General features: G+C 52.7%; 1 protein-coding gene across 1 annotated transcript; it reads left to right on the plus strand.

The window, feature by feature from the left end:
* The first annotated feature begins 11,307 nt into the window (after positions 1-11,307).
* Positions 11,308-20,440, plus strand: AKAP17A (A-kinase anchoring protein 17A). The gene is made up of 6 exons (XM_037824627.1): positions 11,308-11,419; positions 12,297-12,408; positions 12,713-13,489; positions 14,352-14,500; positions 18,008-18,248; positions 19,388-20,440. Exons 3-6 carry the CDS (start codon positions 12,728-12,730, stop codon positions 20,285-20,287), a joined length of 2,052 nt encoding a protein of 683 aa, XP_037680555.1. The 5' UTR covers positions 11,308-11,419; positions 12,297-12,408; positions 12,713-12,727; the 3' UTR covers positions 20,288-20,440.
* Positions 20,441-20,853: the final 413 nt, after the last annotated feature.

A 20,853-nucleotide genomic window follows, 5' to 3' on the forward strand; every position in this document is an offset into this window, starting at 1 on the left:
GGATTAAGGGTTCACCCTTCTCCAGGAAGACCTCATTGTCACTCGCCTAAATCCACCTGCGATGACTGTATTTCCAAATAAGGTCATGTCTGAGGTCCCAGGAGTTAGGACTTCAACATATTTTTGGGGGGAGATGATTCAGCCCATCACCCACCCTTCCACATTTTCCTTTGAAGCACTTGTCATAAGCAGAAGGAACTTTGTTTGCTGTGTTGCTCTCTGGTTGCCTACCTCCTTCATTGAGGGTGTAGGTGTATGCATGTTGCATGCACTCGTGGGCACCTGCTGGTGTCTCCGTACCTGGCACATGTAGGGGCTTGTTGGGTGGGCAAATGAAATGTAATTTCAAAGACAGTCTCCCCATCTTTATGTGGCTGAGTCTCAGCCTGGACACTCTTGGGGATCCCCTTTCCCTTCAACCACCATGAGATCCTGGGTTGGTCACCAGGTGAGGGAGCTCCAACTTGTAGCCGTTGTCCTCCACCTCTGCTCTTGGCCAACCCAACCTGAGTTTGATCACCTTTTGGAGACTCATGTAGCTTCAGGGGAGGCTGGGTCTCTCTCCTGCCCCAGGGGGTGAGTCTTGATGGGTTCGAGCTTGGTTTGAAGGTGCACAGGTCTGGAGAGAAAATTCAAAGCAGTGATGGGTGTGTGTGAGGGAGCCTGGGGGGAAGGTGTTCTGCTGATTCTCTCCATCTGCTGGCCCATCTCTACCTTGCCCTAGGCTCCTTGCTGTCCATTGCCTGCCTCTCTCTCAGACGGTGACATCCCCAGCATCCTGTCTGCAGTTTTCTCCTGTCCCAGGGGCTGCAGTTCCCACATCTTGGATTTCCGACTCCTGGACTTGTCCTGAGCCCCTCACCTTGTGGGACAGCTCAAGGAAGGTAGCTGTCCAGTGCCTCCAAGTCAACATAAGTCCTAGGAACCCACCCCTCTCCTTCCTGTCCCAAACTGCTCCTGCTCCTGATCCCACTCCATGTTTAAGTCAACAACCTTGGCCGGTGCTTGGAGCCTGGGATTCGTCCCTTGCCCTGCACATCCAACACCACAGCCTGTATTTCACCCCAGGTCCTTTACCCCACCCCACCTCCTTTCTCAGCCTTCTACAGCACTGCACCTCCCCACCCCAAACTGCCAGTCCCAGCTCAGAAGTCACCACTGAGTATCTTGTGATGGCAACAAAGCAAGCATGCAGTTCATCACCATCTATGACATGCCTTCTTCACACAACACTGCATCTTGTTGGGCGAGTACAGCTATATCACACTCAGGGTTGGGTTGGGCTACAACCACTCCCCCTACATGTGTGTACATTGCAGCTGTTTTCAATTTGGGGTCTTATAATTAATGCTACCAGAGGCATTATTGCATTAATTAATACATTAATTACCCACTTCTTTGTATGCCTGTGGGGAATATATAGATATGTAATACATACATGCATTATATACAGATGTATATATACATAGATACATATATACATACATATATGCACAATAACTGTATAGTGCATGCAATGTCTGCGGTCGCAGTTGATCCGTCTGTGTGGGGGGGGTGGCGGCCGGTTGCTAAATCCTAGGCTCCCAGGATTGCTCCGAGGGTACCGGCGGCGGGGGCTCTTTCCCGGAGGCGAGTGCGAGGCGGGGGACTTGGCCAGGTCCCCGGCGGGGGCGTGCAAAGTATGGAGGGCGGCGAGAAAGGAACAGGCGGGACACGGTTCTTTTAGGGTGAAGAAACCAAGAGAGAGCGTTTATTAGGGGAGAGTACAAGCTTATATCGGGCGGTTTAGAGGGCGGGGTAGCTGTAGGGGTTAAAGGCTTGGATTGGTTCTGAGAGAGCGCGGAGGTTGATTGAAAAGGGGCGAAAGTTGCTCCCGTAACGGTGTCCGGCAACAATGTATGCGCACCGGTGGTGATGGGAGTTGCGCTGGCAACGGGGAGTGTCCGGGCAAGATAAGGGGGTGGGGAAAAGGCGGTTCCCTCCGGCAAGCCTCCCCTAACATTGGTAATTTGGGTGAGGAAATGGGGCCTGCCTCCGGCCTCACTTTCCCAGGCCCGGGGGGCTGTGGAGGGCGCTGTCACCCGTACCCACTACCCTCCCCAGGGGTGGATCCGGTCCCCCAGCCCAGGCCCACCAAGTTGAAGCACGTAATCAGTGTCCCGCAAATGTCTCTATCATCTATCTATCTACCTACCTATCACTTATCTACCATCTCTATTTCTCTATCATCAATGTACCTATCACATCTATCATCTATCTATGTATCACCTATCTGTCGATCATCTCTATCTATCTATGCAATATAACTTGGACATACCCTTTTGTTTATCTGTGGGGAATAATTTTATAGGCTGAATCACCAGCTGTGAGTGGGATTTTTGAGTCAAAGGGACTGTGTGCTCATTAAAAATGGTAATAGAGCCTCACAAATTCCCTTTCAAAAGTTTGGCCAATTTATGCATTCACCACAAGTAGAGGAAGGAGTATGTCCCCCCTACTGTCCCCAATATGCGGTGTGGATATTTTAAAGGCAACATAACAACCCTTTCTCTTTAGCATGTGGTTTAGGGAAAAACAGACACCGGTTGCATGAAAAGTTCTGGAACAAATGAAGAACTTTCTAATAAAAGAATGACTGCACAGGGTGGATTTCATAAATAGGGTAACATTCGTGGGAAACCACTGAGCTGGCATTTTTCCTGAGGACTCGTGATTTATGAGCTGACCCTCAAGACCTTGGCGTCAAAACCAGAGGATAAATACAGCTTCACTTCCTCCAGCTTTCATTAGGGTGGTGGGTGTGCCATCTGGTGGAAAGGGGCATTTTCCATAAAGGCTTGAGGGGCATGGATATTGAGGAAAATGGATGGAGGGATGGAGGATGGATGGGTACAGGGATGGGGGGTGCATGGAAGGGAGGATGCATGGGTGGGTGGGTGGATGGGTGAATGGATGTGTGGATGGATGGATGGATGGCTGGCTGGCTGGATGGGTGGATGTGTGGATGGATGGGTGGGTGGGTAGATGTATAGATGGATGGATAGATGGATGATGGATGGATGGAAGGATGGATGGATGGATGGATGGGTGGATGTATGGGGGGTGGATGGATGGATGGATGGGTGGGTGGGTAGGTGGGTGGATGGATGAATGGATGGGTGGATGGATGGATGGATGGATGGGTGGATGGGTGGGTTGGGGGATGGATGCATGGATGGGTGGATGGGTGGATGGGTGGGTTGGGGGATGGATGGATGGATGGGTGGATGGGTGGGTGGGGGGATGGATGTATGGATGGGCGGATGGGTGGGTGGGGGGATGGATGGATGGATGGGTGGATGGGTGGGTTGGGGGATGGATGGATGGATGGGTGGATGGGTGGGTGGGGGGGTGGATGAATGGATGGTTGAATGGACGGATGGATGGATGGGTGGGTGGACGGATGGGTGGATGGGTGGGTGGGTGAATGGAGGGATGGATGGAGGGATGAATGGATGGGAGGGTGGATGCATGGATGTATGAATGGATAGATGAATGTATGGGTAGATGTATGGGTGGATATTCCCAGATAGATGAATATACACAGATGACAGAGAGATGCATCTATACATTTATAGACCCTTATATTTACATACCAGGCATTTTTCCTCTAGGAGTAGCTTACGAGATATCTTTATCTGGGTCAAAACGAAAGGAATGCAGACAGAGTGTGTTGGTTTGGCTATATTATGTGCCCCAGAAAATACCATATTCTTTGATGCAGTCTTGTGGGAACAGACATATTAGTGTTGATTAGGTTGGAAGAGTTGGATTAGGTTGTTTCCATGGAGATGTGACCCATCCAACTGTCTTGACATCTTTGATTAGGGTGTGACTTCTGATTGAATGTTTCCATGGAGGTGGACCCCACCCATTCAGCGTAGGCCTTGAGTGGTTCACTGGAGCCCTAAAAGAGCTCAGACAGAAGGAGCTCATTGCTAGCTGCAGCTGAGACAGACATTTTGAAGATGGCCGTTGGAAGCTGATGCAGACATTTTGGAGAATGCCATTTTGAAACACAACCTGGGAGCAAGCGGACGCCAGCCACATGCCTTCCCAGCTAACAGAGGTTTTCTGGATGCCAATGGCCTTTCTCCAGTGAAGGTACCCAACTGCTTATGCCTTACCTTGGACATTCTATGGCCTTAAGACTATAACTTTGTAACCAAATAAACTCCCTTTACAAAAGCCAATCCATTTCTGGTGTTTTGCAAAACAGCAGCATTAGCAAACCAGAACAGAGGGAAAGATGTAAAACCTGTAGGAAAGTCAGAATCAGATGGACTCTGGGTTGTGAAGTTTCAGTTTCGCAGCTGCTAAAACAAACGCCACACATTGGGTTGTCTTAACAACAGGAATTTGTCAGCTCATGGTTTCAGAGGCTAGAAAGTTTGCTTCCTCCTGGGGTTGGTATCTTCTGGCTAGCTGCAATTTTGGGGGTTCCTTGGCTTTTCTATCACATGGCAATGCACACGGAAGTGTCTTCTCCTTTCTCTTCTGGGTTCCACTGACTTCCACCATCTGGTTGCTGCCCATGCTACTCTCTCCGTCTGACTTTCACTCTGCCTATAAGGCACTTCAGTAATCTGGATTAAATCACACCTTTTTTCAGTGGGGCTGTACCTCAACTGGAGTAGCATCTTGAAGAGATCCTATTAATAGTGGGTCCACACCCACCAGAATGCAGAGCAAGACCAAGAACATGTCCAAACTGGGGTACACAGTTCAATCCTCCACAGAAAGCAAGCACTTAGTTTATAAGACCCACTTCTTGTGATGCCTCATTAAACACCAGTGCTGAGCATGCACCCGTGGTCATCTGTATCAGGTGGAGCCTTTCCAAGTGCAAGCGACAGAAACTGAACTCAAGAGAATTTCACGACTCGTGGAACTGACAGGACAGGGAACTGCTAACCAGGGCTCACAGCCTGTCACCAGTCCCCAGTCTTTCTGACTCCGAGCTTGTTCTCCTCTGTTTTGGCTTTGTTTTCAGACCCTGCATGGTGTCCACAGCTGTGCGCTTGCTTCTGAGTGGCTCCAATGTCCAACTCCAGCTGGGAGCGTGCGGTGCTTCCTCAAGGATGGAGCAGAGCTCAGGCTGGCTCCCACGGATGTGCCAGGAGTCCGATTCTAAAGCTTGGGCACAGCGTCTGCTCAGGCAGCTTGGGGTGAGAGACCACTGAGCCTGCTAATAGGCAGGGAGTGGCTCCCCAAAGCAAAGCTCAATGCTATTGCTAGAAGGACTGCCCACAAGTGTCCACGACACCCCAAAACATTCATTGGCCTGATGCTCACGGGCCTGGGAGTGGAATCAGATATAGCTCTCTCTCCACCCGGCAGATGGGCCTCAGATTCCCTGGAAAGGCTCGCGAGGAGCATCAGAGTCAGGGGCAGCTGATGCATAAGAGGGAGCTGCACGGGCTACAGTCCCAGCCACTCCGGGGAGAGGAAAGTCTGGGCCACGACCCATCACACCCACGTGCTGGGAAGGCGTTTGGAGCCAATGACCCTTGACACATTGTCCTAGTTTGCTAATGCTGCAGAATGCAAAACACCAGAGATGGATTGGCTTTTATAAAAAGGGGGTTTATTTGGCTATACAGTTACAGTCTTAAGGCCATAAAGTGTCCAAGGTAACACATCAATAATCGGGTACCTTCACTGGAGGATGGCAAATAGCGTCCGGAAAACCTCTGTTAGCTGGGAAGGCACATGGCTGGCGTCTGCTCCAAAGTTCTGATTTCAAAATGGCTTTCTCCCAGGACATTCCTCTCTAGCAAGCTTGCTCTTCTTCAAAACGTCACTCACAGCTGCACTCCATCCAGTCTCTCTGAGTCAGCATGTTTTATATGGCTCCACTGATCAAGGCCCACCCTGAATGGGTGGGGTCACACCTCCATGGGAGTATCCCACCAAAGTCACCACCCACAGCTGGGTGGGGCACATTCCAAGCAAATCTAACCAGCACCAAAACGTCTGTCCCACAAGACCACAAAGATAATGGCATTTGGGGGACACAATACATTCAAACCCGCACACACATGAATGCAGAATTCTTTCCTTGAGGTTGAGCGTGTGCATGTGTGTGTGAAGGGGTGTGCCTGTGTCCATCTTAAAGTCAGCGCTGAGATGTTGCAGTGTGCACACACAGATGCACACGTGCATGTACACACACGAGTGAAGACATGCAAACATGTTCACAGGCAAGGGTTTGTGCACACTCCCAAATGCACACCTACACATGTCATATTCAACAGTGAAGACACGCATGGGCACACAGTTGCACAAATGCATGCCTACACAAGCATACACACAAGTACTGGCGTGCACACACACAGTCTAGCTACACACATGCACCCACACATGTAGACATGCACATGCATGCACACACAACTGGACACACCTGCACATGTGCACACATGCAAACACATACATAAACAATGGCACACTTGTATATACATTCCTGAATCCAAACATGGACATCTGTGAACACAGATATGCTCACATGTGTACAGAGATACATACATGCACACACACAAGAACACACATGCACACACCCACAACTGCCCAAGTGCACACGCACACGGTCATGAGGAAACACACAAAGTCACAATGCACACTCAACTGCACACACACACCAGAGCACACACAACACACAGCAGCACACATGCTCAACTATACACACTCTCAACTGTGCATACACCCAACCACACACATGCACACTGAAGCTGGACATGCACTCAACAGTGCACACATTCACTTGCACACATTCAACTACACAGACACACTCATCTGTACACACTCAACCACACACATGCACACTCAACTGCACACACGCTTGCACACATGCACACTCACCTGCACACATGAACGCACTCAACTGCACACACAGTCACCCGCACACTTGCATATACAGGGACTCCTATGGTTGAGTGACATCTTCCCACCTCCTCCATCTGCTTCTGGACCCAAGTCCCCAGGGCTCTGTTCCTAACTTGGGATTGAGGCCTTCGGGTGAACCTGCAGCTGCAGACTTTCCTGGGGAGGTGTTCCACAGCTTTTATGTTCTCAGAGTGGCTTGTAAACCAGCCTGGGCATGCATGTGCTCCCTGGCTGGAGAGTCGCCCCTCCCTGGATCGGGGATCTGTGTTGTTTCCAGAAGGCCTAGAAGTGGCTACCTCCGCAGACTTCGCCAGTGGAGGACAGGCCACGCAGGGTCGTCGTGGGGGGTGATGATTCAATGCCTGTGAAAGACTCGCCTAAAACACTGCACTCCCAGCCAGACTCGTGCTCCAGGATGAAACACACAGCGTGCATTTTACCTCCGTCAATGATCTTGCTGCCAACTGCATCTCAAATTCTCCTTTTGGCAGAAATGTTTTAGGAGAAGCCTTGAATTTCAGTGGGCAATTTGGGAAGAGGGCCAGGAAATTCGGAGAGAAGATTGGAGTGCAACCTGGTTGGAGAAGGCATTTGCAAATCACAGAAATGTCTCCAGGGGATTGAGGAAGCAAATGCAAAACACCGGAGAAAGCCAACTTGGCTTTCTCACCGCCCTCCCCCCTACATGGGACCTGACTCCCAGGGGTGTAAATCTCCCTGGCAATGCAGGAGATGACTCTCGGGGATGAACCTGGACCCGACATCATGGAATTGAGAATATCTTGACCAAAAGGGGGATGTGAAATAAAACAAAATAAAGTTTCAGTGGCTGAGAGATTTCAAATGGAGTTGAGAGGTCACTCTGGTAGGCATTCTTATGCACTATATAGATAACTCTTTTTAGGTTTTAATGTATTAGAATAGCTAAAAGTAAATACCTGAAACTACCAAACTCCAACCCAGTAGCCTTGACTCTTGAAGATGATTGTATAGCAATGTAGCTTACAAGGGGTGACAGTGTGATTGTGAAAACCTTGTGGATCACATTCCCTTTATCCAGTGTATGGATGGGTGAGTAGAAAAATGGGGACAAAACCTAAATGAAAAATAGGGTGAGAGTAGGGGGATGATTTGGGTGTTCTTTTTTACTTTTATTTTTTATTCTTATTCTGATTCTTTCTGGTGTAAGGAAAATCTTCAAAAATAGATTGGGGTGATGAATGCACAACTATAAGATGGTATTATGAATAGGTGATTGTACACTTTGGATGATTGTATGGTATGTGAATATATCTCAATAAAATTGAATTAAAAAAAAAGACTGGAGAGGCCACAGGGAACTGAGGCATCTTAAAATGAGAAGTTGTTAGAACTGAAAAGTGTGGAAGAGAAGCTTGAGTTTTGAAGTCAGGGTGATACATTTGGGCTGAGGTAAAAGGTTAATATGCATTTCTGATATAAAGTCTTCATATGTGCCCATTTGTCTCCATCTAACGTGTTTATTTAACATCAAGACCGTTCAATGCCTAATTTTTCTGTTTGGTCTTTGGTTCTAGATGCCTGCTGGACCTGTCCATGTTTAAAGCTCCCTGGGGACAGGAGATGGTGGAGTCTCTTTGAAGAGCTCCTACAGAGCACAGGTGACTTGTGAACTCTTTATTTGAAGAAGATGATGAGCAAAATGACAAAATTGCTGCTTATCTAAGCATAGAAAGGAAAACATTTCTTGTGTGTGTGTGGGATGCAGAGATGAGAGCCTAAAGATTCGTATGTTTTTTCCTAGGTGTAGTAGTTAGCTATTGCTGCATAACAAATTACTTCATGCATAGGTTTTTTTGTTGTTGTTGTTTTGTTTTTGTTTTTGTTTTTAATCACACGGTTTCTGTGGTTCAGGAATCTGGGCCTGAGCTAGCTGGTTCTCTGCTTAGGATCTCACAATCTCACAAGGCTCCATTCCTTTCTGGAGCTTGGAGTCATCTTGCAAGTTCACTGGTTGTTTGTTGAATTGGGTTCCCTGTACTTGGAAGACTGAGGCTCTCAGCTACTAAAAGCCACCCGCAACCCCTACCCCTCTCCACAACATGTCAGTTTTCTTTCCCAAGGCCAACAGAAGAATATCTCTGCTTCCTTGAATCTCTCCAACTTCTTCCCTCTCTTATCTCTAGACCGTCTAAAGTGCTCACCTGATTAGGTCAGGCCCACCCAGAATAATCTCCTCTTTGAGCAACCCTAATCAATGGATTAATTACACCTGCAAAATCCCTTCACCTTTGCCAGAAAACCATGGATGTGATTTCCTATCATATTCAGAGGCCCCACCCACACTTAATAGGAGAGGGGATAAGACAGGTCACGTAGGGGAAGTACTTTTAGAGGTCATTTTAGCATTCTGCTAACCCCCTGGGGTGGGATTAGGACTAGGCTGCGGACATCAGGCAATTTTGATTTTCTATTTCTAATGTGCATTCAGGAGATGGTTATTTTCCTGAAAAATATAAAAGCATTTTCCTTGACCATCTCCCAAATTATTATAATTATCTCTTGAATGACTCTGAGACTGGCCTTCGGAGATTCTGAGGGAGTGAATGTATCATTTTTCAATTTGCTTTGCAAATCGTCCTGAGAGCAGAGTGGAATTGGAGTTTCCAAATTTAACATTTCCCCAAGGACACAATCATGCCATCCTCACATGCAAAGCGGCCTTTGGGAGAGCGATTTTCAAGAGAACATAAGACACTCTTCTGTTCCCAGAAAGAAATAAAAATGCAAACGAAGAAGAAAAGATATGTGCCTGTCTGAGGCAAACTCTTTGGGTTCAAAGAGGACTCCCCTTTCCTGGGGCTTCTTAGTGCCTCCGTTTCCTCGTGTGTAAGGAGGAAGTGATGATAATTCTTGTTTTCAAGTCAGCCCAGGAAGTGGCATAATGACTCACACATGGTAAATACCCAGAAAATAAGAATCAGTCCCTTTTTTTTTTGAGACTTCCTTTGCCATCAGGGTCCCTCATCGACTGCCAGCCCCTTCGGAAGCTCATGCTTTGGTGCGATGCGTGGATCAACGGGGAGTTCTGCATTGCCCTCTGGCTCTACATTTTCATTTTGAGGATATGTGACATACTAGGGGCATCAGGATAAAGCTACCCCCTTTTAAAATTTAGACCCAAATGACGGGTCTGACGCTTCTACTGTTGAAGTAAAATTATTGCACGCTTCGGCCCCAAAAAGTTTCCTTTGGGCGGACCTGAGTGAACACCCCCACCCAACTGCGTGCTGTGGTGATCCCCTAGCGTATGTTGTCACAAACATTGGGACTGGTGGTTTGATGTGCTGAGCCCTTGAGCATGGGACCTTGCCCTTATGAAGCACATTACCACAAAGGAGAGTCTAAAGTTGTATGTAATGGTGCCTAAGAGTCTCCCCCTGAGTACCTCTTTGTTGCTCAGATGTGGCCCTCTCTCTCTCTAACTGAGCCATCTCGACAGGTGAACTCGCTGCCCTCCCCCCTACGTGGGACCCAACTCCCAGGGGTGTAAATCTCCCTGGCAACGCAGAGTATGACTCCCGGGGATGAATGTAGACCCGGCATCGTGGGACTGAGAGTATCTTCTTGACCAAAAGGGGGATGCAAAATGAGACAAAATGGTTTCAGTGGCTGAGAGATTCCAAATGGAGTCGAGAGGTCACTCTGGTGAACATTCTTATGCACTATATAGATAACACCTCTTAGGCTTTAATGTATTGGAATAGCTAGAAGTAAATACCTGACACTACCAAGCTCCAACCCAGCAGCCTGGACTCCTGAAGACAATTATATAATAATGTAGATTACAAGGGGTGACAGTGTGATTTTGAAGACCTTGTGGATCACACCCCCTTTATCTAGTGTATGGATGAGTGGAGGAATGGGGATAAAAACTAAAGGACAAATGGGGTGGGATGGGGGGATGATTTGGGTGTTTTTTTTTTCACTTTTATTTTTTATTCTTGTTCTGGTTCTTTCTGATGTAAGGAAAATGTTCAGAGATAGATTGTGGTGATGAACGCATAACTATGTTATCATACTGTGGACAGTGGATTGCATATCATGGATGATTGTATGATGTGTGAATGTATTTCAATAAAACTGAATTAAAAAAAAAAAAAAAAAAAAAAAAAAAAACTGCAGAGAGCAAGCGGCACCGTGGGGGCGGGATGAGGCCCGCGCAGGCGCAGTGCAGAGCCCGGGCCACCCCGCCCCCACGCCCTCCCCGGAAGTCCCGCCCACCAGAGGGGGCGGGGATACGGAGGAGAAATCAAGCACCGCCGCGCGCCCGCTTCCGCGGGTCCAGACGCCGGAAGCGGAAGTGCGTCAAGGGGGCGGTGCGGCGTCGGGTCACATCCGGGGCGCCTCCGGCGGACGGCGGCGGCGTGGGGCGGGGACGCCGCGCCTCCGGGGGTCGTCGGGGGTCGGCGGGGAGCTCGGGCCCGCCGAGGCCGGGTGGCAGGGAAGCCCCGCGCCGGTGAGCGCCTGCCCGCCCCGGAACCACTGGTTCCGGGTTCTCGACCGCCGCCGCCTCCCTCCCCGCGGGACGGGCCGTGCCGGGCGGGGCGCCGGGGGTATCTGGGCCTGGCCTGGCCGGGGGCGGGCGGAGGCCGGGGGAGGGGCACTCGGGGCGACGGGGCGGTCGCTGGTGCCAGAGTAGCCGGGCCTGGCCACCGGGGCAACTGGGGGCGGCTGCGGGGTGTGGGGTTGCTGGGGCGACAGGCCGGGGGGACACGGGCGGCCTGGGGACCGGGCAACAGCCGGCAGCCGAGGGTACCGGGGGGACAGGGGGCGGCCGGGGGAGGGTGGGGCAGCCGGGGAAGCCGTGTGGGTTCTGGATCCGGAGCGGCCCTCAAGGGCCCCGGGATGGGGTCGTGACACTGGCTGGTCCTGAGCAGCCAGGGTTCCTCCCCTGTATCCCCCCCTAACCCAATCTGCTCCGGTAGCCTCTGCTCCTCCGGGACCCTCCCGCTGCAGACCCCAGGCCCTGGTAGGGAAGCTGCGGAGCTGGGGTGATGGGCGGCACGGTCGGCTGGCGACCACCTGTATTGTTTGTGCTTCCGCGGATCAGGCCCATCCCCGGAGCCTGGCTTTCCGGAAGCAGCCAACTTGTCAGACCTGTGGGCTGGAGCTGGGTTTCTCCAGGGTGGGTGGAGGCAGAGGGCACAGCCTGTGGGTTCCAGGCCTGAAGTTTTGGAAAGGCTCTTGCTCTTTGACTTTATGTTGGGCAAAAAGAAGTTTACATCTGCAGGTTGATAAGATAGATGTTAAAGTTGAGGGTTCTCGGGGTTTTTTTTCCAGCCTGTGTTTCCTTCCTGTTCCGTGAGCACATATACACTCTGCCTCCTTCACAGGACTTTTCCCGATGCCTGGAGCTGAGCTGTTTGCAGCCCCTTCACCTCCCCAGCGCAGTGTGTGCAGTCTCCTGTGGAGCAGTTTCTAGTGTGCCACTTCCCTGCCACTGAGGTTAGGTCACACACCGTGTTCAGCTTCCTGGGAGAGTTCCTTGTAGGTAATCAGTGTAGACCCAACGGCAAGGGGAGTTTTGACACCAGAACTTGCATTAAAAGACTTTTGCAAACTTTTTTTTTCCCCTTTAAAGAATTATATTTTAAACTCAGTTGATGGTGGCCTTTAATGAGGTAGAGCCCAGCATCTCTGACAAGGCAGAAAAGCACGTTTGTTTCTTTTCTCTAGGTCTGAAGCCCCACCCAGCTTGGTGACACTTCATTCTGTGCCTCGCCCTGACCGTTCATGCTTTTCGTTTCAGGCCCAACGCGCAGCTATGGCAGCAGCGACCATCGTACACGACACGTCTGAGGCCGTGGAGCTGTGCCCCGCGTTCGGCTTGTACCTCAAGCCCATCACGAAGATGACCATCAGTGTGGCGCTCCCGCAGCTAAAGCAGCCGGGCAAGTCCATCTCCAACTGGGAGGTGATGGAGAGGCTGAAGGGCATGGTGCACAGCCACCAGTTCTCCACCCTCCGCATTTCCAAGAGCACAATGGACTTCATCCGCTTTGAAGGGGAGGTCGAGAACAAGAGCCTTGTGAAGTCCTTCCTTGCCTGCTTGGACGGCAAAACAATAAAGCTCAGCGGCTTCTCTGACATCCTGAAAGTCCGCGCCGCTGAGTTCAAGATAGATTTCCCCACGCGCCATGACTGGGACTCCTTTTTTCGAGACGCAAAAGATATGAACGAAACTTTGCCAGGAGAGAGGCCGGACACGATTCACCTGGAAGGGCTGCCGTGCAAGTGGTTCGCCCTCAAGGAGTCCGGCTCCGAGAAGCCCAGTGAGGACGTCCTCGTCAAGGTGTTTGAGAAGTTTGGCGAGATCCGCAATGTCGACATCCCCATGCTGGACCCGTATCGGGAAGAGATGACTGGCCGCAACTTCCACACATTCAGTTTCGGGGGACACTTGAACTTTGAGGCCTACGTCCAGTACTGTGAGTACGTGGGCTTCATCAAAGCCATGAGCGCCTTGCGTGGGATGAAGCTCATGTACAAGGGCGAGGACGGCAAGGCGGTGGCCTGCAACATCAAGGTGAGAGCCGCGGCCTTTCCTGCAGAGCGCTCGGTATAGTTTAGAGGGCCAGCCGGAGGTTTTGTTGTCTCATGCCCCTGCATGTTGGGGGCATCCCCATAGATAAAATTGTAAAAGCCACTGTGTTTTCAGTAGCATTTCAGATGCACGGGTGTGAAAACAGGTGGCTGTTTCCACACCTTGGCTCTGGCAGGTTTTGTAAAATGGAAAAGGTGGAAAGGTGGAACATTCCATCGTGGTTCAGGTGGTAACTGTTGGGAGAACTTAACCGTGCTGGAGCCGAGTGGACCGGGTTGCTCTCAAGGTGGCCCCGTAAATTGGAGCTTGCAGCTTCTTACATCATCATCGAGTATGGTTTGCGTTTGCTTTCGGGGGAAGTAACCCAACCTTGTAGAAGATGCTGAATTTTTGTGCCGTCTGTTGCTCATGTAGGGGCCTTGCTCCAAGGGAAGGGTGGGGGCCCTGCGAGCAGAAGGGAGAGATTGTCTTATAAACATACTGATTTTTTTAATTAATAAATGGCCAAGTGCAGTTATATCTCAGCGTTGGTTTGTATTCCTTGTTGAATTATATCCTTGTTGGATTGGCTAATTCTTGAGGCGCTCATTGGTTGGCTGATTTGGTTTAACTTGGGGCCCCCCTTTTTGTGGTCTGCCTGATTTGGTTTAACTTGGGGTCCCCCTTTTAGGGTCTGCACATGAGGGTTTGCGAGTGGAAAGTATTTCAGTGTCGCGTGTTCTCTGAAATGACTCGGCTTCCACGGGACGGCTCTAGGAAAGCTTCCCCGTGTGGCTCTGTCCTACCGTATGTTTAAATAAAATGGTAGGTAATTCTATCTTGCCCTGTTTCTTTGCTTTTAAAGGTTTCTTTTGATTCAACCAAACACCTGAGTGACGCCTCCATTAAAAAACGGCAGCTCGAAAGGCAGAAGCTTCAGGAACTCGAGCAGCAGAGAGAAGAGCAGAAGCGCAGAGAGAAGGAAGCCGAGGAGAGGCACCGGGCCGAGGAGAGGTACCTGCTGCCGGGAAACCTGCCTGTGCAGGGCGACCTCCTGCCTAACACCTGGGTGTGCGCACGCAGGAGCCCTGCCTGCGTGGGGCTGTGTGCACACATCCGTGTGCCTGTGTGTGCGTCTGTGTGTCTGTGTGTGCACGCGTATGTATGTGTCTGCACGCATGTACTTGAACGTATGTGTGCACGTGCCTGCGTGCACGTCTGTGTGTGTTTGTGTATGTACATGCATCTGTGTGTACACGTATTTGCGTGTCTGTATACACCTGTGTGCGTGTCTGTGTGTACGTGTGTCTGCCTGTGCACGTGCCTATGGTCTTCTGAGTGCACACGTGTGCATGTCCGTATGTGCACACGTGCACCTGTGTGCATGCATGTGTGCAGATGTCGCTACATGTGCGTATGTGTGTATCCACATGTGTGTGCACGTGACCCTGTGTGTGTCTGCATGTGTGCATGCGTCTGCACATCTGCGTGTATGCATGCCTCTGTGTGTTTGCGCACACGTTTGTGTCCACGCGTGTGCACTGGCTGCCTGGTGCACAACAGAGAACGCACAGGCAGGGCTCCCACTGTGGTTGTGGGGTTTCTGCTGGAATGTGTCAAATAAGCCTCTCCTTCCACACCTCCTTTTGGGTACAGATGGTGTATTGTGCTGAAACGTAGAGTATCTTGGCCGTTTTTCGATTTTGTATTTAGGTTGATGCTACATTAACAAAATGAAGTTATCCAGATTTCAGAACAAAACAAACACAAAACCCCAGTTTCACTTTTAAAAAGGCCTTTAAAAGAATTGCTTCAGTCTCTCACTGTGGTTTACATATCAAAGGAAAAACTGAGGTCACTCTTTTAAAAAATTTGTTGTTTTAGTATTTTAAAAGTAACTTCACCAACTATGTTACATCAGTTTTGAAAAATAAGGAGAAATGCTCCGTCTTCCGTCCCTGCTGCTACACTTTTGGCATTTCTTTCTGCCGTATGTGTGTTTGTGTGTGTGTGAGATATATAAGTTTTCTATCCTGCTTTATTTTGCAGCCTAAGTCAGACATTTTTCATTTGGCTGCGCTGCCCCCTCTGTCTTTTTGTTTAACTGCTTGCTTAAGTCTGTTTAATTTGTTTTAACTCTTCCCCAACTATTGGGGCTTTTTGTTCTGTTTTGTTTTCCATTTTTCGTTGTTATAAATAACACTGATGCAGATAGGTTTATGCATTTGGGCGTTTGGGTCTAGAGCCCCAGAGTTGAATTCCTGGGTAACAGGTTTGAACCACTGGTGTTATTCTTACTTGACACCCTCTGCTTTCCCCAGGTGAGTCAGCTCTCGGGTCTGCCGTGTGGAGGGAGCTGTAGGACAAGGCGGGTGCACAGCGTGAGGCTGTGGAAATGGATCGGGGTAGGGAGAGGCCCTGGATCCGCCCTTGGGGGCCCTGGGTGCCGAGGCGGACGATGCAGAGACGAGGCGCCTTGGGAGAATGTGACATGCTTATTGCGTCATGTTCCCCGAGAGCCTGCCCTGGGAGGGGCAGCTTGGATTTACACTGAATGAGAGTCCCCTGCATCATGAGGCGCAGAACAGCAGGTCTTGGTTATAAAAGCATCTTCTGGCCTGCACACACCCAGAGCCTTACTCCAGTGTGAGTCCTCTTTCTTGAAGCCTTGCCTGTGACCCACATACCTGTGAACTGTCAGTCTTGCAGACTTTCTCCCACAGTGTCTTAGAAAGCAGCTCCGAGGCGTCCTTAAAGAAAGCTGCGTGCTTGACGTCTCCCATCAGGACAGACACGGGCCCGGGAACACAGGCTGCGTCGGGGCCTCTGAGTGAAGGCAGCTCCATCTCTCGGTGCCAGCAAGAGTCCGTCCCAGGGGCAGCAGCAGAAGGTCCCCAGGCGGGTCGGGGCTGCCCCTCCCCTGTGCTGGGGAGGAGACAGCATGGGTGAGGGGGTGACAGGAGGCCCATGCGAGGAGGAGCCAGGTCGGTGCCACACGGCTGACGGCAGGCTGATCCTCTGCTCGACGGCCTTCCCTCAGGTGTCACCCGCAGGCTGCTCCATGGGGAGCCACCAGCCTCTTCGCTCTAGTGCTGGAGATTGGCATTTGTGCGGTGTTGGGTTTTCATAAGGGAGAAAATTGTGTTTATTGTAGCTGTCGTATTCTTTGGGCTCCCGGTCCGATTGGACGCAGTCGCAGCCTTGAGCTGCGTGGCCTCTGCCTGGCCCGCTGTCCCGAGCTGCTCTGAGCTTCTGGGTGCTGACATGTCCGGGAAGGATAACGCCCTTGAGGAAGTGTCCACTCTCCTGTCGCTTCTGGTTGCTTCCTGGGGTGGATTCCCAGCTATGGCTCTGTGCTTCGGTGTCAGCTGGGGTGGGGCTTTGGCCATTCGTCCTTCCTCGTCCCAGTACCTGCGAGTGTCTGGGCCCCGGGAGGCAGCTGTGACCTGTTCTCTCTTCCTGCGTCTTCTACCACCAGAGCAGCTTAGACTTTCCACTGAGTCAGTAGCCTATTCGAGTAGATTTTAAAGCCACAGCATGGACGAAGACGTGCTGTGCAGACCCCCCAAGGCTTCCAGACTCCCCCGGGCCTGGCCTGGGCCTGGGGCCTGTGTCACTCCCAGCTGCCCCTCGTGCCCCTTTCCAGTCGCCCCTCACCCCCACCCAGGCAGCTACAGGGCAGCAGTTTTTTGTCATTATTGGTTTGCCTTTTTTGGAATCGCGTAAGGAGCCCTGTACGGTGTGCCGTCTTTTGCATTTGCCTGTCCCTTGGTAGAACGGCTCCGAGGTTTGTGTGGTTGTGCGTGTTCCTAGTCTGTCCGTCCATCTGTCCTTACCGCCTGGTGGTGTCCAGTGTAGATGAACGGCCTCCTTCAAAAGCCCCCGGAATCGGCCCCTCTCACCACAGGAAGCACGTCAGTGTTTACTTGTAATTCTTAGAAATTTCTCGTTTTTGAGCCGAAACTGACCTCCCAGTCACCTCTGCTATCGACACTTAGTCTTTCCTTTTGAGCACCAATGCCGGCGTGCACTCGAGGGCCTTGTTATATTTTTGTCAGCAGTTTGTATTTTTCTTCTGATGCCTGCTTTGTTTTCCTGTTGGGCCGCATGACGTTTCCTTCCTGATGGCAGAGAGCGCTGAGTGTGAGGGAGGGCCGTGTTTTGACTTGTCGCAGGTACTTTTCCCAGTAGGTTGCTTTTGACCTTCTACCTGTTGGTGGAGCATTTTGTTTGAAACACGTAATCTAGTCCATCAGCTCTTTTATGGTGTCATGTTTTGGATCGCACTTAGTAACACTCTGCTTTGACAGGTGATGAGAGTCCTCACTTCTGTTTACTTTTCAAATTCCTAGGCTGAACTGAAATTCATTTTGAAATAAAGAGTTTAAGTGATTAATCAATTGTACCATTACCTAGAGATCCATCTTTTCCCCACTTGCCTCAACTGTCACCTTCGTTGTGTCTCAAGCATTTACTTGCAGTATGTCACCTGCTCAGCACAGTTTCTTGTACCTTATGCAGGAAACAGAAAGAACTAGAAGAATTGGAGAGAGAGAAAAAAAGAGAAGAGAAGCTCCGCAAGAGGGAACAAAAACAGAGGGACCGTGAATTCCGCCGAAATCAGAAAAAGCTTGAGAAGTTACAAGCCAAAGAGCAGAAAAAATTACAAGAAAAAATAAAGCTGGAAGAGAGAAAGCTGCTGCTGGCCCAGAGAAACCTGCAGTCCATCCGGCTGATCACGGAGCTGCTGAGCAGAGCCAAGGTAAGTGCTGGGCAGAGCGCACGGGCCTCGTGGCGGGAACCCCGAGAAGCCGCCTCTCCCCGGCTCAGGCTCGCTACCTGCGTCTCCCAGACCTGCCGGACAGTGCCAAGGACTCCCTCATGCAGCCAGTTGCACCCGCAGTCGAAAAAACGAGCGCGTCAGTGCCAAGGACGCGGTCGGCTGATGCTGTGTGTGTGGCCGTCGCCCGTGGTCCCGAGTGTTGGAGGCGGGCTCTCCCCCCGTCCGCAGGACTTCGATTAGCAGCGTCTGTGGCAGCCTCCCCGTCCCTGTCCTGGAGGCCGTGAGCCCTGGGGGCAGAGGTTCCCTGGTTGCAGGAGAGGGGGCTGAGCACAGTCGCTGGCTTGTCCTCCCTGGGGCTGCCGCCTCGGTCCTGGTCTGGCCACGAGGCCAGACTGACCTCGGCAGGGAGATAGGGACTGAGCCCACTTTATGAGGAGGGGTCCGGGGAACCCCAGGACACCACAGAGCTGGGCCGGGCGCAGCAGCTGCTGTCCGAGCAGGCTCAGTGCGTGGTGAACATGGTGAGCGCTGGGCAGCGGCCTTTCGGTGCCAAGATGCCCTCACGACTCCCGTCCAACGGCTTCTGCAGGAGGCCCTACCCGGTCTCGGGGCGAGCCACGGTTGGGGCACGAGATGCCCCCCACCCCGCCCCTGGCCCTCCCGGCGACACAGACTCCGAGCGAGCCCGTAACCTGTTGTCTGCTTACAGTTGCGCTAAGTCCCAGGAAGGAGACTGCAGGCGTGCTGGACCTGCGGCCGCTCAGGTCCATTTCATGGTGAATATTGAAGACACTAACCCCGGCTGGGCCGACTCGCCCCGGCGGCCTGTGTGTGCCTTGTAGTTGCAGCCCCTCTTCTGGCGAGTGCTGGGGACTCGGCCACGGGCCCGCTGCCCACTGCCCTGCGTCCGAGGCCGGGCCAGGCCCAGGCACCCCCGAGGTGGGGAGGCGAGCTTGCCGACAGTGTCCTCGCTCGGACGGCGCCCACCTCGGGAGGCGCCCGGCTGTTGGACCCTCCTCACCTCCGGGCTGGCCGCTGAGAAAACCCTCCCAGCCGATCCTTGGCGTGTCCGAGTGGCGTCAGAACCCTGTCTCATGGCACTTTCCTCTTTCTTGCAGGCCACGAAACTCCAGGAGCAGGAGCAGAAAGAGGAGAAGCTGCGGCTGCAGCAGCTGGAGGAGCGGCGGCGCCTGCAGGAGGCCGAGCTCAGGCGCGTGGAGGAGGAGAAGGAGCGCGCCCTGGGGCTGCAGCGCAGGGAGAAGGAGCTGCGCCAGCGGCTGCTCAGCATCCTGCTCAGCAAGAAGGCCGACGGCTGCCCCCCGCCCGACGAGCTGGGGGTCTCCCACGCCGACCTGCTGCGGCCGGTGCTGGACATCCTGCAGACGGTGTCGGCCGGCTGCGTCAGCGCCCTCTCGCCGTTCGTCCTCGCGGGCCAGGCCCCCCACGGCGCCCCCAAGGAGGCCCCGGGCAGCCCCCGGGTGGACTCCCCTGCCAAGACGGTGAACGGCAGCGCCGCCGAGGACGCCCCGTGCAGGGAGAGCCCAAGCGCCCCCGGGGCCGCGGGGGACAGCTCGCCGGAGAAGAGGAGCACGGGCGTCCTCTCCTGCATCCCCGACAACACTCAGCAGCCCAAGGACGTTGCCGCCTGCGTCGCCAAGAAGGACGCGCGCTCCGAGCAAGACAAGTGCAACCGGGAGCCCAGCCCCGGCCGCGGCCGCGCCAGCCGGGACCGCAGCGGCGAGGACCGGCACCGGCGGGAGAGGAGCGGGCCGCGGGCCGCCGGCGGGCAGGGGGACGGCGGGCAGAGGAAGGAGCGGCGGCCGCACCGCAAGCACTCCCGCAAGGACGCGAGCCCCCGGCACGCCCGCTCCCGCCGCTCGCGGAGCAGGGGCCGGCGCAGCCGCAGGGAGCGCAGTCGCGACGACGAGCGCCGGAGCAGCGGCAGCCGCAAGCGCAGCCGCCGCCGGGGCTCCCGCTCCCGCTCCACCAGCCGGCACCGCAGCACCTGGGACAGGTAAGGAAGGGCCCCGCGGCCCCGCCCAGCTCGGACCAGGGCCAGGCAGGCCCGCCCCGCCCGCCGCTGCCCGCACGGCCCGTCTCAGCGTCGCGAACTGAAGGTGCGGGTGCAGCCCGCCGGCGAGGGGCGGCTCGCTGCGTCTGAAATCCACGTTCTCTCCTCAAAGACGAGCTCCGGGCGCCTCTGCCCCAAAAGCCAATAGTCAGTCGTCAGCTTTACTTTCCCTTTTCAAATTCCTGACCCAGCAGCTTTAATGTCTCCAGTTCTTTCTGAGTCAGGAAAAACGCGCAACTGGCCATTTCTCAGACTTGCAGACCTTCGGCCCAGCTGTATGCAAACACCCGTCACGGTTCCGGGGCTCGCAGCGCCCACCACAGCTGGGCGCCAATTTCCAAAAGCTGTGGGCAGCCAGCGTCCCTGGAAAGAAAACCACCCTCGTAATTGCTTTTCTTTTCTTTTTCTTTTTTTTTTTTAATGATCAAAAAACACTGTTGGGGTGGAACACCAAATCCCTTGAGTCGGTGAAGCAGGCCCGAGTCCTTCCAGGTGGAAACCCCCAGCCGGGCA

Source organism: Choloepus didactylus (genome assembly GCF_015220235.1).
Source record: "Choloepus didactylus isolate mChoDid1 chromosome X unlocalized genomic scaffold, mChoDid1.pri SUPER_X_unloc1, whole genome shotgun sequence".
NCBI lineage: Eukaryota > Metazoa > Chordata > Mammalia > Pilosa > Megalonychidae > Choloepus > Choloepus didactylus.